Source organism: Plecotus auritus (assembly GCF_963455305.1).
Source record: "Plecotus auritus genome assembly, chromosome: 12".
NCBI classification, from domain to species: Eukaryota; Metazoa; Chordata; class Mammalia; order Chiroptera; family Vespertilionidae; genus Plecotus; species Plecotus auritus.
Genome location: NC_137778.1, coordinates 13,532,936 through 13,549,733, shown reverse-complemented (window position 1 = coordinate 13,549,733; position 16,798 = coordinate 13,532,936). Strand labels below are relative to the sequence as shown.

At 47.4% G+C, this 16,798-nt stretch overlaps 1 protein-coding gene across 2 annotated transcripts in view; it reads right to left on the bottom strand.

The window, feature by feature from the left end:
• The window catches only part of HHAT (hedgehog acyltransferase), a 221,125-nt gene extending 205,117 nt beyond the window's left edge, over positions 1-16,008 (bottom strand). For both annotated transcript variants that reach the window (XR_013959496.1, XM_080649230.1), the window contains exons 1-2: positions 15,828-16,008; positions 268-400 (exon numbers count right to left, since the gene is read on the bottom strand). Coding sequence is in view for 1 of the 2 variants with exons in the window: in XM_080649230.1 (XP_080505356.1) it covers positions 268-358 (91 nt within the window). In the remaining variant the exon portion in view is untranslated. The remainder of the gene's footprint in view (positions 1-267; positions 401-15,827) is intronic.
• Between the last annotated feature and the right edge of the window lie 790 nt (positions 16,009-16,798).

The window sequence follows — 16,798 nt, the reverse complement described above, 5'->3', positions numbered from 1 at the left end:
CCGCCCCCCCACCGCCCCAGCCTTCAAGAGCCTTTGAATGAAACCCTCCTGTTATAAAAGACTAGCCACAGGATCAGCTAAACCATCCAAGATTAGGGTGGGACACTCCACTGACTCATTTATTCAAACTGTCCAAGAAGAGGGGAAAGCAAAGCGGGGAGCCCACGACATCCCAGGAGCATGAGGCCATCTTCCCGGATCTCCCACCTCTGAGCACTCCCTGCCACCTTCCTTTCTGGATGCAAGTTCAGAAAAGCCGGGACTTACCTCTGGAGGTTTTGTAAACCTCATAGAAAGAATAGAAGTGGAAGCCCAGTGAAGCAAGCAGGTAAAGAGACAGTTCCCATCGGGGCAGCATTGCTTCTTGTGACAAAGGTCCTGATGCCCAAGTTGAGAGTTTCTAGACAGAGAAACAGAAATAAAAACATTAAGCCATGGCCCTAACCGGTTTGGCTCAGTGGATAGAGCGTCAGCCTGCGGACTGAAGGGTCCCAGGTTCGATTCCAGTCAAGGGCATGTACCTTGGTTGCGGGCATACCCCAGTAGGAGGTGTGCAGGAGGCAGCTCATCGATGTTTCTCTCTCATCGATGTTTCTAACTCTCTATCCCTCTCTCTTCCTCTCTGTAAAAATATATTTTTTTAAAAAAAACACAAACAAAACATTAAGCCATGGATGTGACACTCGAGAACAGCATGTTAACACCAGTCAGCCCAGTGGTTCTCTCCCAGGGACCCATCGCTGTGCAAGGTGACACAGACGTAACCCCAGTGAAGCCTGCTGCGGCCAGTTACCTTACACACACACACACACACACACACACACACACACCCTGCTGCCCGGGTGGGCCGGTCTTTCCCTCTGCGCTCCTGCAGCCCCATCTCCCTCCCATCACTGTGTACACCACACAGTTCCGTCCTCATTGCCTGACACACCTGTCTGTCCCCGGGGAGTGGACCTCTGGGGAGCAGGGACCCTGGTCTCTGAGTCCCCAGCACCTAGCACAGGGCCACAGGGCGTGCGATGTAGGAAGAAGGGAGTATAAGTAGCTCCATGAATTAAAAAACGGCTTCAAAAGCCTGAACAAAAGATAAGCACAATCATCTCCAACCTCTTCTCAGCCACATGCTGTCCCCTCCCTGTTCTCCCCTCCCCAGGCCATCCCACAGCTGTTCATAAGGTGGATTCAGAGAAACTGCTCTGTCTTCCATCTCCCGCGATGAAAAGGGAGGCTCAGGGCATAACCCAGGCAGCTGTGGCCGGCTGCGGGTCGCCCACCCGCCATATCCAGTCTCCCTTCTCACACAGTAACGGCATTTTTTATCTGAACACGTAGAGGTTGAGCTCTGCTCTGTCCTGCAGCCCAGTGTGGACACGTGAATAGTTCTGGCTGTGAGGCTGTGGTCATATCCTTCCTGCTGGGTGGGGTTGGAACAGCCACCACGTGGGAACACAAAATAGAGGCGCCCCAGTCTCTGCCTCAGCCTACCACCCCACATCCAGAGGTCCCCGGGTCTCTTAAAACCAGGCTGTCACATGGAAGAGGAATGCACTTCTAGGCTGTGTAAGTCTCAGCTAGTCTAGATGTCTCTGCGTGGCAGCCATGTCTGCCTTCAAGTGAGAGGGCAGGTGATGGACAGTTCGGCCCTAAAATCCTGCAGATTAAATGATCAGTTCCAAAGCAACAAGCGCCAGCTAAGTGTAATCCTTTTACAGCCCTCATCATTTCCCTTAAACCTCTCAAACACGTCCCATCGTGGATGCCAAATTAAATAAATGAAGGGCAAATCTGAAGCCCCAAGCAAGCGAGCACTTTTAATACATGACCATAATGCCAACAATCAGAATTCACACCTTATTTCATTTTCACAGCAGCCTGGTGCAGTAGGTGGAGCGAGGGAAGGAGGCGTCTCACAGATGACCAATGTGAAACAGGTGAGACCCCACAGTCAGAAACAACTGAGGCCCAGTTCAAATCCAGTTCTTGGGACCACCGGGCCCCCACCGTCCCCCGAGCCAGGACGTTCAAGGAGATACTCGTCCTTAGAGCCTGGCCCAGCATCTGCCACACACACACACACACACACACACACACACACACACACACACACACCCCTTTCTTCAGGCTGAGGGCACAGAACAGGGAGGGATATAAACTCGGGTTTTCATAAAATGCGAGGTCAGGAGTCAGTGGGCCTCCGACCAGAGCGCCCTGAAGGTCAGTTTGGTCTGTGTTTCTCCTGCAACCTGAGGCCCAAAAGCAGACACTCCGGCTCTCAGCCACGAGCTCCCGGATTCCCTGCACTTCAACAACGCCTTCTCGGGTCCCCCTACTGTTTTTCAGAACCACTTCTACTTCAAACACTTCAGGTCACTTTATTTTTAAATACCTGGCGTCTCCTAGAATATCTTAACATTTCCTTCTGGAACTTCGTAGAAATAGAGGAGCCTTTCCTTCAGCGGGAAGTTAACCTTAACCTCTGGGTTTATAATGTCGCTCCTTCCCAAGGAGGTCACTATACTATTGGATAACGTCCTCACTTCGTTAAGAATCTGTGATTGACAAAGAGCTGGGCCCCTAAAAAGGCCACTGAAATTTGAATATAAATACTCTTGGAGACTCAAGGAACGTTCTAGAAGCCCTGCTCTTGAGGCTCTTTTCAAGGACACTCTTCTAGACACTCCATTCCTCTGCATTAATGGCTTAACAGTCAGGGAAAAACTCCAGTGTTACAGCATTTCCCTTTATGATGCAGCTTTTATTTATTTATTTTTTAAATATATTTTATTGATTTTTACAGACAGGAAGGGAGAGGGATAGAAAGTTAGAAACATCGATGAGAGAGAAACATCGATCAGCTGCCTCCTGCACACCTCCTACTGGGGATGTGCCCGCAACCAAGGTACATGCCCTTGACCGGAATCGAACCTGGGACCCTTCAGTGCGCAGGCCGACGCTCTATCCACTGAGCCAAACCAGCTAGAGCTATAATGCAGCTTTCAGCTACATGTATATGTTTTGCAGAGACCGACACAAAGATACGTAGTAAGGAGCAAAGATGCATAGAAATGAGCAACCCAGCAGCAGAGCTGTGTCCTCACTTATAAAATGTAGGGACTGGCCCTAATAACCCCCACCGGACAGCACGGTGGTGAATTCTGCATCCAGCAGACTGTGGGGAGTCAGGGTCTGCCATTTCCTAGCTGAGGAACTTGACCGGGTTGCACCCTCCCAGGCGCCTTTCCTCAGAGGGTTGTTGAATGGATGGAAGGTAAAATGCTTGTCCAGGGCCTGGCACGGGGTAAGCACTCAATAAACATTAGCTCCAGGCTGTCAGCAGGACCAGCTGGTGAATGTGATTCATTAGGAGCTTACCAAGCCAGAACCCCGATGTTCTTCCGGAACTGATGAACTCTAGCTGGCCTTCTGAGGGAGTGGCCGTCCCACCTGCTGCCAGGCCTCCTTCGGCACAGGGACGTCCCCAGCACTCTCTCTGAGGTCTGCTCCTCTCCCTCTTCCCACACGCAGCCCAAGGCCACCGGACAGACCGTCCTTGGGGGCCACCTGTCGAGCTTTCTGCCCAGCCTCTCCTCCTCACCACCTCCCTCCTTGTCCCCAAAGGCTCTGTATGCAGTACTCCCACTTTTCTTGTTTGTCCCCCACAGTTCCAGGAGATACCACCACCTCCCAGATACCCACATGGCCCTCTTCACAGACCGTTCTTCCTGACACCTCTCTTTTCTACTCTTTCCCACTTACCTCAAGAAAAAGCCTCCCCTTGAATTTTTTTCTCTGTGCTCTCAGAAAGCGAATCAGAGTAGATATGTTTTAAAGCAGGGGTCCTCAAACTTTTTAAACAGGGGGCCAGTTCACTGTCCCTCAGACCGTTGGAGGGCCGGACTATAGTTAAAAAAAAAACTATGAACACATTCCTATGCGCACTGTGCGCCCGGGACGAGTTGGCTGCTAAGCAGGACAGGCAGCGGCACCCGGCGGACCGGATAAATGTCCCGGTGCGCATGTGGCCCGCGGGCCGTAGTTTGAGGACCCGTTTTAAAGAATGTAGTGACACAGCAGGGTCAAAGAAAAGGAAATTTGTGCATTTGGGAATATAGCTAGAACTTTTTAAAGATGTCCCAGGCCGGCCTGGCCAGCGTGGTTCAGTGGTTGAGCATTGACCTATGAACCAGTAGGTCACAGTTCGATTCCCGGTCAGGGCACAGGCCAGGGTTGCAGACTCCATCCCCAGTGGGGGGCCTGCAGGAGGCAGCCAATCAATGATTCTCTCTCATCACTGATGTTTCTCTCTCTCTCTCTCTGAAATCAATAAAAGTATACTAAAAAAATAAACAAAGATGCCCCAGCCCATAAAGGTTCCCAGAAAATTCTCAAGTTTCTATTCTCATTCCCTTAACAAGCATGTTCTTTGGGCACAAGCTGTCACGATGAAACCAGAGATCCTTACTCAGACGTGTGAGTTGAGCTTCCTTCCTGCTCTTCATGCATAGGTCAGTCCTGCAGAAACACTGTCAGAGAGTGGGTATCTGTGAGATGGCCTAGAAGCGACCCATCATTTGTAACAGTACTTCTTTTATCTTTTTTTTTTTTTTAATATATTTTATAGATTTCTTACAGAGAGGAAGGGAGAGGGATAGAGAGTCAGAAACATCGATGAGAGAGAAACATCGATCAGCTGCCTCCTGCACACCTCCTACTGGGGATGTGCCCGCAACCAAGGTACATGCCCTTGACCGGAATCGAACCCGGGACCCTTCAGTCCGCAGGCCGACGCTCTATCCACTGAGCCAAACCGGGTTCGGCTGTAACAGTACTTTAAAGGGAACAGCCGATCTGGAGCAGCACAGCCTGTGTTGAATAAGAGCCTACCTGAGCAATTGACATCAATGAGGTTGGACCGTAGAAGTGAGAGTTGAGGAGGGTGGCTGGAGGGGGTCTAGAGACGTCCAGAACACTCCCGCCTCAGTAGGAATACTGGTCACGACTGTGAAGAGTGAAAATGTTGATGGTTCAGTGAAGAGAAAGGAAGAGCCAGTGGCAGAGGGTCTGAAACATATATGATGACAAGTTTGGATCTGATCTCCTAAAGAAACAACCTCAGGCGTGTGAGCTAGTGCGTTCCACTAACTGAGTGAAGCTCTGGGAAGCAGTCCTCCGACCCTGTGGTAGAGCCTAGAGATAGAGAGGTGGGTGATTCAGGCCCCCAGGAGGAAGGGGAAAGTGCCGGAACCAGGCAGCACAGATGAGGAAAAATTAAGTTGCACCTGGCATCAAATCCAGGATGCAGTAGGATTTAAAAAAATAAAATAAAGGAAGAATAGCCCAGCCGGCATGGCTCAGTGGTTGAGCGTCAACCTATGAACTAGGACAGTGGTAGGCAAACTCCTTAGTCAACAGAGCCAAATATCAACAGTACAAACATTGAAATTTCTTTTGAGAGCCAAATTTTTTAAACTTAAACTTCTTCGAACGCCACTTCTTCAAAATAGACTCGCCCAGGCCGTGGTATTTTGTGGAAGAGCCACACTCAAGGGGCCAAAGAGCCGCAGTTTGCCGACCACGGAACTAGGAGGTCACGGTTCAATTCCCAGTCAGGGCACATACCTGGGTTGTGGGCTAGAGGCAGCGATTGATGATTCTCTCTCATCATTTTTTTTCTCTCTCTCTCCCTCTCTCCTAAATCAATAAAAATTGAAAGAAAGAACATAAAACAGTAACTCCAAAGTTGTAAGACTACAGTATCTCAAAGCTAAATATTATGGACAAGAGTGAGACATTTGAGGCAAGTGAAGACAAAGACAGAATTCATTTACTATTGAGTGTTGGAAGGAAACTGTAGCAGAGGTTTCCCTGGGATCAAAGGGAAGATCAGGCTGGAGTGACAGGGAACTTTCCCTTCCTCCGTATTGGGTAGAAGGCCCGAAAAGCTGGGTGTTTCAAAAAGGTACTTATCTGAGGACTACAGAGCTCAGGAGGCCCACAGAATAAAATCTTGGGCATGAAATGGCAAGAATTTCTCAGCTCACCGGATACTTTCCTATACTGAAGGGACTTGCATCCATTTAACGTTTACCTTGTCATTTAACACTCCACCTACTTGCAAAGGCACCGTCTGCTCTAACCCGCACCAGGAGGGCTGTGAGCTGTTCCAGGAGTCAGAGCCCAGCTCCCAGAAAGGAAGAGATCTGCCCAAGCACACGGAGAAGCCCGCGATGGAGCAGAAACCGGAACCCAAGGTCCCCACGCCCACCCTCTTACAGCAGAAACTCTGTTCCTCAGTCTGGGCAGAACACACTGTGCCAAAGCCCGAAATGTGCATGAACATAACTCCGGTACGAAGCCTTTCCCCCAGCAGACGCCGTTACCATCTCCAAAGCTTGTCCTCTTTATTTTTGATGTGTGCGACACATGGATTCCGATATTTCCATTTTAAATGTTTCCTGCTCCTTAGTCCTGACTTCTAGCACTAACTGGGCTGTCACCACACACCCACAGGCACCAGGCCTTTAAAGCGATGCTCTCAGCATTAAGCCTTCTGATGGCAGCATCATCTCACACTTCTGCTAACTGTTGTCCAATGTCCTAAACAGAAAATTTCCCCTACTGGGTTTTCCCCTACTTATTCCAGTAGCAGCTGTACTGGAATAAGTACTACTTACAGGTTACCTATGCCGAGAGAGCACTTTGCAAGTATTATCTCATTTAACCTTCGTAACAACTCTTTGAGGCTGGTCATTCTGGGATCTTCATTTAACACAAGAGAAAACGCAGGCTCAGAAAGGTCAAGAAACCTGCCCAAAATCACACAGCGAGGACACAGCGGAGCTTAGGTTCATACGCACCAAGTCTAACTCCACAGCCTCCCCTCAGCCACCTCCCTCTTCTTACCGAGGGCACCAGGTTCATTTTTTTCCCCAACATCTCTGGTGAAATCAATCCATCAGGAAAGTTGGAAGGTAACATGAGCTCCATAAGCGCAAAAGAGTTTGTTAAGTTATGTATAATTCAGATACCCCCTAAGAGGCAAAGAAAACTTGAAAAATCAACTAGATGTAATCCAAATGTACACGAAATACATAACTAGTACAGTCCTTGAAAGATTTACTGAAGACCAAGTAAACCAAACCAATCTAGCTTGGATATAAGAGGGGAACGTCCGCAGTTACAAGGAGATAAGGGCTGAGTAAAACTGAAATCGTTCTAAATTTAGGAACAAATGAGCATCCTGGAAACCACAGGAGTAATAAAAGCTCAGGAGCACACGCCCACTGAATGACAGCGGCTTTGGAGAGAATGAAATATGGGGCAGTATTCTAGCACATCTGCAACAACTGCTGAGACTTCTGCTCTTTTCCAGGGTCCAATTTAATGAAACAGAAGCCGATTCTGCAGAATATAAATTACATGACTTTCGCCAGAAAACCCAAGTCTAGACACGGCATGTCTTCTAACATCCCAGTTTTCTCCAAACCCTATTAAAGAGTCTTATAAAGAGTCTAATTCTTCTGCCCACATAACACTAAGGGGAAACACTTCCCCACACCCAGAAGAAGGATTAGACAGATTGGAGAACTGGAACTGGGCAAAACGTTGAAATACGGAATAGTTTAGAATACATACCATTACTTTCAATTATGCAGCGAAATGTCATATTATATATCACTGCATAGAAAGCCATCCCATCACAGTGGCTTAAAACAAAGAGCTGTTCCTCTGGATGAGTCTGTGGGGTGGCGATCTAGGCAGTTCTGCTGATCTCACCTGGCACCACTCATATGCCTAAGTCACCACATGGCTCAAAGGGGGCTGGGGTGGCGGCGGGTCAAGATGGCCTCACGCACACATCTGGCATTTGGCTGCTAGCTGCCTCGCTTTTCCTCCACGCGGGCACTCATCCTCCAGGAGGCTTGCCCCCTTCTCAGTGTGGTGACCCCAGGGTTTCAGAAGAACAAAGCCAAGAGGTGCAAGGTCGCTTAGGGCCAGGCTTCAGAATCCACAGAACACTGTATTGGTCAAAGCAAGTCAAAAGGCCAGCCCAGATTCAAGGAGGAGGAGAGCACAGACGCCATCTCTTACGGGAGGAGCAGCAGTGGCCCTTTAAAAGGGGGCGGGGACATGGCCTACCACAGCAGAATGTCAGAGTTCCTAATAAATGAAATCTGGAAGGTTAGTGGGAAAACTACGTTTCACAATGGATCTTTATTATATAAAATGTCAAAAGGCAGAGAGAGAGAGAGAGAGAGAGAGAGAGAGAGAGAGAGAGAGAGAGAGAGAGGAAAAATAATTATGCTCCCAAATCAGGATTTCAAAGTCAGCGGGGACCGGTTTGGAAATTCCATTTACAACAGCCTACTGGACCATTTCCAGTAACATTACAAAGGCAGGGAAACTCTGCATCTGGGCAGTTCTGATTGTTATCCTGTTCTTCTCCTTAAACTAAGTCCAAATCTGGCCTCTATTTCTAAAAAACCTTCTGCTTCTAGTCCTATTGTACCTTCTGGAACTAAAGGAGGCAGGATAATGTGATGGTTTAGACCAGTGGTCGGCAAACTGCGGCTCGCGAGCCACATGCAGCTCTTTGGCCCCTTGAGTGTGGCTCTTCCACAAAATACCACGGCCTGGGTGAGTCTATTTTGAAGAAGTGGCGTTAGAAGAAGTTTAAGTTTAAAAAATTTGGCTCTCAAAAGAAATTTCAATCGTTGTACTGTTGATATTTGGCTCTGTTGACTAATGAGTTTGCCGACCACTGGTTTAGACTGACACTGGAGTCAGAATGCCAAAGTCTGAACCCCCAGCCTTGCTATTTTCTAGCTGTTGTGCCCTAGGTCAAGTCGCATAACTTCTCTGTTCCTCAATTTCCTCATCTGTAAAATAGGGAAAATAGCAACTCTCAGATCGTTGCTATGAGAATTAATGAGTTTACGAAATAACAGAACAGTGCCTTGGGCATAGTAAGCTATGAAATGCTTATTCTTGTTTTAAATATTATCACTTTTTTTTACTAAAAAGGCTTAATAATACTCCCTCAAATATTTGAAGATAATTAATGCCACCATCTCCATCCCAAGCCCTCTTCCAGGACAAATATCCATGAGTTCCTTCAACCACTTTTTCAATGACTTTGTTCCCAGACCCTTTGCCATTCTGTCGGCTGTCCCTTTATCACACAGGCACTTAGAGCTGAACCCAGAACTCCAGATGTGGCAGAATGAGAGTAGGGTAAGACCTTACTTCCCTTTTTTCAGAAACTATACTTCAAATAATAACATCGCAGACTAACTTCTTCAACAAATTATCAATGAGCTCTTACTGAGCATCAAGAACTATGCTATTTGTGAAGATAAGACATAAAAATCCCATCTGAGTTACCCCCAAATATGGCTCCCCAGAGATTTCCATGTGCGGATCCCCGGGACCTGTAAATATATTACCATACACGGCAAGTGGACTTTGCAGATGCGATGAAGGTAAAGATCCTGAGATGGAGACATGGGCCCAGTACAGTCACAAGGCAGGGAGGAAGAAGGGTCAGAAGCAGAGGAGATGTGATGATGGGAGCAGAGGTCAGAATGATTGGCTCTGAGGATGGAGGAAGGGCCCCGAACAAAGGGATGGAGAAGGCACCAGAAAGCAATAACAAAACAGGTTCTCCCCAGAAGGAACGCAGCCTGCAGAGCCTCTTGGACTTCTGACCTCCAGAGCCGTTAAGATACATTTGTGTTGTTTTAAGCCACTAAGTCTGTGGTCATTTGTTAGGAAGCAATAGGAAACTAACATACTGTCCCTGCCTGAAACGTTCTACATAAAACATCAGACTATTTTAACCCAATTGTCATAAAGTTAAATTGCAAGAAAAATACACCTGAAAACAAAATTTTGTATTTAGCTCTTACCTTAGCAATTTTTTTTTTGGCGTTTACTTCACACTGATATTAATCTTCACATTCAACACTCTAAGTCTTTTTATATGAACTGCCCTTAAGCCAGATGTGTGCTGTGAGAGAGTGGCAATAAGGAGCGCGTTTTATAAATCCCTAACTCAGAAAAGCTACCCACCAAGTGGTACTGTACTCTTTCCTCTGAAAATTCTCATCTATTTTAAACCTTTTTCATCACCAACAATCATGCCCGTCACGTCTTACACTCCCCAGATTAGGGGCGTCTGAGTGAACCAAATATTTCATAATATTTTAAGTAAAGTTTGTATTAAAATATACTTAAAGAAAAAAAAAAGTAATGGTTTCGAAAAGTGGACTCATCCCAGTAATTACCGCACAGATAAAAAACTAAATGCCTCAGAGGCCCCTTCTGTCCTTTTCTTTAAGTCCTGGCCACTAGCCTGACATCTTCACCCTAGTTTACTTAATTTTGCCCATTTGTGAACTTCACATGCATGGAATCACATAGAACTTCCTCTGTTGTGTGCACCTTCTTTTGGCTTAGCTTTGTGTTTGTGAAGTTCATCCACGTTGCGTGGAAGGCAATCATTTCTTCGCTCCCATTGCTGTAGCACATCCCGTTGTGTAAACAACTTCTTTATGCCTCTACCCATTCCACTACTGATGGACATGTGTGTTGATCCAACGTAGGGCCATGATGAGGAGCACCGCTCTGCATATTTTTACATGACTGTCGGTGCCCACAGATACACCCTCCTGTTGAGCGTTTACCTAAGAATGGGGTGGCTGGGTCAGAGATGAGTATGCCCAGCTTTAGTAAGTGACAGCACAAACAATTTCCAAAACCGTTACACTCATCTTCCTACCCATCAGCAATGAGCGTTCCGGTCTGTCCATATCTTAAGCAGCCCTTGGCACTGACAGTCTCTTTCATTTCAGCCGCTCTGGTGAGTGCATACTGATATCCCATTGTAGTTTCAACTAGCATTTCCCTAATTACTGGTGAGGTTAACCACCTTTTCATATGTTTCTTGGGAATTTAGAGAGCCTCTTTTCTGAAATGACTTGCCATCTTTCTCTCTGGCTGCCCATCCTTTTCAGGATGTAGACGTAGTTCCTACATTCTGGGTCTGAGTTCCTCATTGGAAATATGTATCGCATTCTGCAGCGTGCCTCCTCGCTGTCTTTGTGGAGTCTTTAGATGAACACAAGCTCTTACCAATATTTCCTTTTATAATTAGTGCTTTTTTTTGTGTCCCATCCAATAAACCTTTGACTGTCCCTTTATGAAATATCATAAAGATATTTTACTTTGCTTCCCCCCAGAAGCTTTACTGACTTAGCTCTCACATTTAGCTGTCTGATTACCTTGATTAATTTTTGTACCTGGAATGAGGTGGATGATCAGGATTCATTTTGTCCATATGGACATCCACTTGGCCCAGCATCGTTTACTGAAAAGGCTGTCCTTTCTCCACTGCACTGTAGTGCCACCTGTCATACGTATAAGCCTGTTTATGGATTCTCTGCTCAGTCCCATCGTCTGCCTAGCATGGTGCCCATACCATACTTACATACTATCTATTGACCTAGTAGCTTAAGTCATTCAACTTGGATCTTTTTCTTAGATTGTCCAGAATTTCCAAATAAATGTTCAATTTGGCTCCTCATTGCCTCTTTCTGAAAAAAAAAAGAAAAAAGAAAGAAAGAAAGAAACAAACAAAAAACAGCTGGGATCTTGATTGGGACTGTGCTGAATCTATAGATTTAATGTGTGGAGCAATGACATACCCTCCATTATTGTGTATCTTTAAATTCATTGTTTTAGCTTGCAGGTAATTTTTATCATGAATGGGTGCTGAATTTTAGCAAGTAACTTTTCTCCTTTATTCCGTGTATGTGGTTAAGGTACATTTATTGGTTTTCTACTGTTCATTTACATTCCTGGAATAAATCCCACTTGGTCATGGTTTAATACCCCTTTTATACCTTTCTGGACTTCATTTACCAATGCATCATTCCAAGACTTGAGCATCTCTTTTGTGAGAGTTTGACCTATAATTTTCTTGTGCTGTCCTTATCAAGCTTGGTAACAAGGTTATGCTGGCCTCATAAAAGCAGCCAGGGGATGTTCCCTTTTTATCTCTTTCTTTTTTTAAAAAAATTGTAGTATTTCACAAGTGAAGCCATCTGGGCCTGCAATTTTGCTATGGAAAGGTTTTTAACTACAAATTTAATTTCTTGAATAGACATAGAACTATTCAGGCATTCTAGTTCTTATGGCTTAGGTGAGGCATTTTATTCAAAAAGCTTGTCCACTTTGCATGAATTTTCAAATGTATTACCATAAAATTGTTCAGAATAACATCTTAAGATCTTATTTTTTTAATGTCTCTGGGATATGTAGTGATAACTCCTTTTTCTTCCCTGACACTGGTACTACCATACACCATTAAGGTTCATTTCCTCTCAAAAAAAAAAAAAAAAAAAAAAAAAAAGGCTGCCATGTGCTTATATGACACACCTCCACACCTCCACCACCACGAATATTCTCCAGCAGGAATGCCCACAGAGGAGAAGAACAGGCAGAGACTATAAACAGCCCAGCAACTCCGTCTCAACAGCATTGATCACCAGAACCAACTGTGAACCTGAGCACTGACCGAAGGAGAAGGAAGCAGCTATTAGTAATAACCTAGGGCGGCTACCTAGAACTCAGAAGAAAAACGACCACTAAGGAGGGTGTGTAATCTAGGACACCCTCCAAGGGTATCCATAGGGGGAATTCAGGGGGCCATGAACTTGAAAATGTTTTCCTCATACATCTTTATTTTCACGAACCTCTAACTGTAAAGTCAGGATTTCATATGGTTATAAATGTGGACAATAAGCCATACCAGGAAGAGCAACTCTGGTGACACCGTCACAATAAGAGGCACAGACGTGTTCATATCACAGTGCGGCTGCTGCATATATTGCAAAATATCATTTACATGGGCATCCCTACTCTGAAATTATGACTTATTTCATACAGAACTGAAATTTGTTACTTAATGCATTAACAAAGAAACATAAAACACTCTATTACAAATTTGATTTTCCCTCACAATTTTGAAAACTTTGTTTCAATATAATTGTAACTCTTTGAATATTTATTTATTTACTAGAGGCCCGGTGCACGAAATTCATGCATGGGTATGGTTCCTAGGCCTGGCTGGTGATCAGGGCCAATCAGGGCCTTCTGGCTGCCGGCTGGGGCCTCCCTTTGCTCTGTGCCACCCCCTGGTGGTCAGCACATGTCATAGTGAGCGAGTGAACTCCCGGTCTCCCAGTCAAACTCTCAAGGGGATACTTTGCAAATAGCCTTTTATACATATAATTTCTTTTTTTTTTTTAAATATATTTTATTGATTTTTTACAGAGAGGAAGGGAGAGGGCTAGAGAGTTAGAAACATCGACGGGAGAGAAACATCGATCAGCTGCCTCCTGCACACCTCCTACTGGGGATGTGCCTGCAACCAAGGTACATGCCCTTGACCGGAATCGAACCTGGGACCTTTCAGTCCGCAGGCCCATGCTCTATCCACTGAGCCAAACCGGTTAGGACCATATAATTTCTTTAATCCTCACCAAAGGAGTGCTTAGAGAGAGAAAGAGAGAGAGAGAGAGAAACATCAATCAGATGCCTTCCTTACGCACTACGGGAGCCGAACCTGCAACCCAGGCATGTCCCCTGACCAGGAAAAGAACCTGCAACCTGCCAAAACCGGTGTGGCTCAGTGGATAGAGCGTCAGCCTGCGGACTGAAGGGTCCCAGGTTCGATTCCGGTCAAGGGAATGTCCCCTGACCAGGAAAAGAACCTGCAACCTTTCTGCGCATAGGACAACATTCAACCCCTGAGCCACTCCAGGCAGGCTGTTTGTTAGTACTGTATTACACTTTCCTGTGATAGGTTGGCTGAGGTACATGTGGAAACTTCGAAAAATTTAAGTAATGTTTCTTTTGGTGACTAGAGTGCATGACAGGAAAAGAAGGGTACATTTAAAAGACTGTGTTTTCCACAGACTCCTTGTAAAATATTACCTTAAGATTGCTTAAGTGTACTTTACCAGTTAGGCCTCATTTATAGAATGAGTCAGACCAGGCTTATCTGAGATGTAAACACATACTTTGAAAAATGAGTTAGGCCCTGTGCACGGAGAAGAAAACCGGGCCATTTTATTTCAGAACCCAGGATGCATTTATATGCAATTGGACATAGTAATAAATATAGCACGAGTTAAACGGTTCTTTCTACCTATTCATCACAAAGCCGGTCATTTGCATCTCAATTGTAATTGATAAATATGGTGCCTAAGTACAATTTACTTTATCATGGTGATGCTGGCAATTATTTCTGTCTCCTTTGAAAGTCCAAACTAAAACGTTATATAACTCTCGCTTATTTGTCATTGAAGTTTCTCTGTGAATATTTTTAATGCCTTTTAAAAAGTGGCTTCCCCAGACTCCAAAGAGGTCCATGGCACACTAAAGAGGCAAAGAGGCCCCAAAAGAAATCAAGAACTTCATCCAAGCCAGGGAATCCCGATGCAACAATCCAGGAGCACTTCCCCTGGCTCGAACCACGAGACACACAGGTAAGGCCCTCCCTGGCTAGTTCCTGATGTTACCCTGCAGAGTTCCCAGCAACATCTCGCCACCCACTAAAGTGACTGCTCTCTCCAGAGACTTGGCCTTCACCCTAAGTTAGTCTATGTATCCTTCTTCCCCAGGAGGAACAAAGTAAATAGTAGGTAGCACCGGCTTTAATCCAAAAAGAGTACTCCCAACGTTTACCAGTTTGTGGCTTTGGCATCTCCTCTAAGCCTTCCTTTATTCTCCTGTAAAAAAAAAAAAAAAAAAAAAAAAAAGGACAACACGACCCATCCTTTCGCTACTAGGTTTAAAAATAATGACTTTAAAGCATCTGACCAGCACACCGTCCCTGTCAATATTTGTTGACTCTTTCAGATCAAGACTGACTGTTCCTACCCAACACTTAAACACAGTGAGGGGCTGCCACAGAGAAAGGAGAGAGAAAAAGTGTAGGAAAGACAGACATAAAGAATGGAAGAGGGGGAAAAAAATCATACTTCGTCTTCAAATTCCAGTATAAAAAGCACCCCCTCCTCCGAGAAGCCTTCCCTCTGAGCTCCTGGGGTTCCCACAGTACTTACAACACAGAAGTGAAGGCCTAGTTCTGCGAATGAATGAATGCACGAATGATGCAAAACAAAGTAAAGGAGACTCGCTCCCTACAAGGCAAACCAGCGAGGGAGCCCAGCCACTCACTAGTCTGGCTGCCCTGACCCAAGAGCCATGAACCAAGGACGCAGCCCATTTCTTAACACCAGTGCCACCCCAGTGCCCCCCGCGCCCGCGCTGGTAGGGACTGCCGGACGGAGGCCCTTTGCACAGAGACCAGTGCCATCTAAAGGCTAGATTTAGAAGAAAACGGGGACTCTTGAGAGTAGAAAGCAAAAGACATCTCTAACTTTGGGGGGGGGGGGGGTTCACTGAAGCCGCAGCAATACTGCCAAGGGGACCCGCGTCGGCAATTCCCCGCAACAGGGCGCAAAACGCGGGATGTGCAAGGCGAGGGGACGCGGGCAGGGCGAGGGGACGCTGGCCAAGGAGAGGGGACTCCGGCGGCGGGAGCCCAGCTGGGCCGGGCGCACGGCCACAGCCCCCGCGCCTTTGTCTCTGCGGCAGGACCGGCGTTTCCCCTATCCCGCCCTCGGGCGCGCACGCAGGAGCCGGGGTAGGGAACGGAAAGCGTCAGTGCATTTCTTTTTTTCAACCGAATCACCGAAGCAAAAAAAAAGTCACCTAAAACGTTCCGGGACCCGCTGCGGTCCCCAGCTACCCACCTCCGGGCTGTCCCGGGCGGCGGCGGCGGCGTTCCCGCGCGCCTGAGTCCCCAACACCCCTGTCCGCACTTCCGAGTCCAAGTGGCGGCGGCGGCGGCGGGCCTCCGGGGAAGCCGCCCTCTCCCCGGCGCGGCCGTTGGTGGAGCCGCCCGCGCGCGCGCTCGCAGCACGTCCCCGCCTCGTGCCCGCGCGCCCCCCGCTCCCGGCTGCCGGGCCTGCAAGCGGGCGGCGCTCCGGAGCGGTGGCGAGCAGGCCGCGCTCCCAGAGGGGACCCGCGAGCCGGCGGCCCGCCTCTGCACCCGGCGTGTGGTCCGCGTGGTCCGGCGGGGCCCCAAGCCTCACTCACGCCTGGGCGCTGGGCCGGGTCCCGTGCGGAACCCCGCGCGGGCCTCTCTCCCACCCGTTTGTTCATTGCAGGCCTGGGGGTTTGGGAGCGGAAGTCCCCTGAAACTCGAGGTGAACTCTAAATCCCACCCCAGCGGTCCCCACCTACGGTTTGTAGGCAAAAGGAGGTAGCTCGGTGGCATGGAAAGAGGGCGCGCTTTGTCGCCCTGGGTGCTCCCCACACTGGCTCTGTGAACTTAGACCCTGTGGCCTCCCTGGCCTCAGGAAAGCAGGAATAAGCTCCCCTGCTTTCCTCCGGAGTGAGAGTGAAGAGCAATGGCTTGCACTTGATGGACTCTAAAGCAACTTACAAAGATGCCCACCGCGGCAAAATGTGCACCAGTGATTTCGAATGGGTTCTGCAGGAGTGGAGGTCTGAAGCTGCCTCTATGGGATGTAATTGGCAAAGTGACTTTAAGCCAAGTATTGTCAGATGTCTCCAATGCCACTCCTGCCAGAGTTCCACAGCCTTACCTGAGCGGGAGAATGACCTGGGGCTCTTGTTAAAACCACAAGCATCTGGATCTCTCTTCCAACCAAAGAAATTAGACTTCCAGGGGAGGGGTGTCTCAAATGACCTGCAGGCC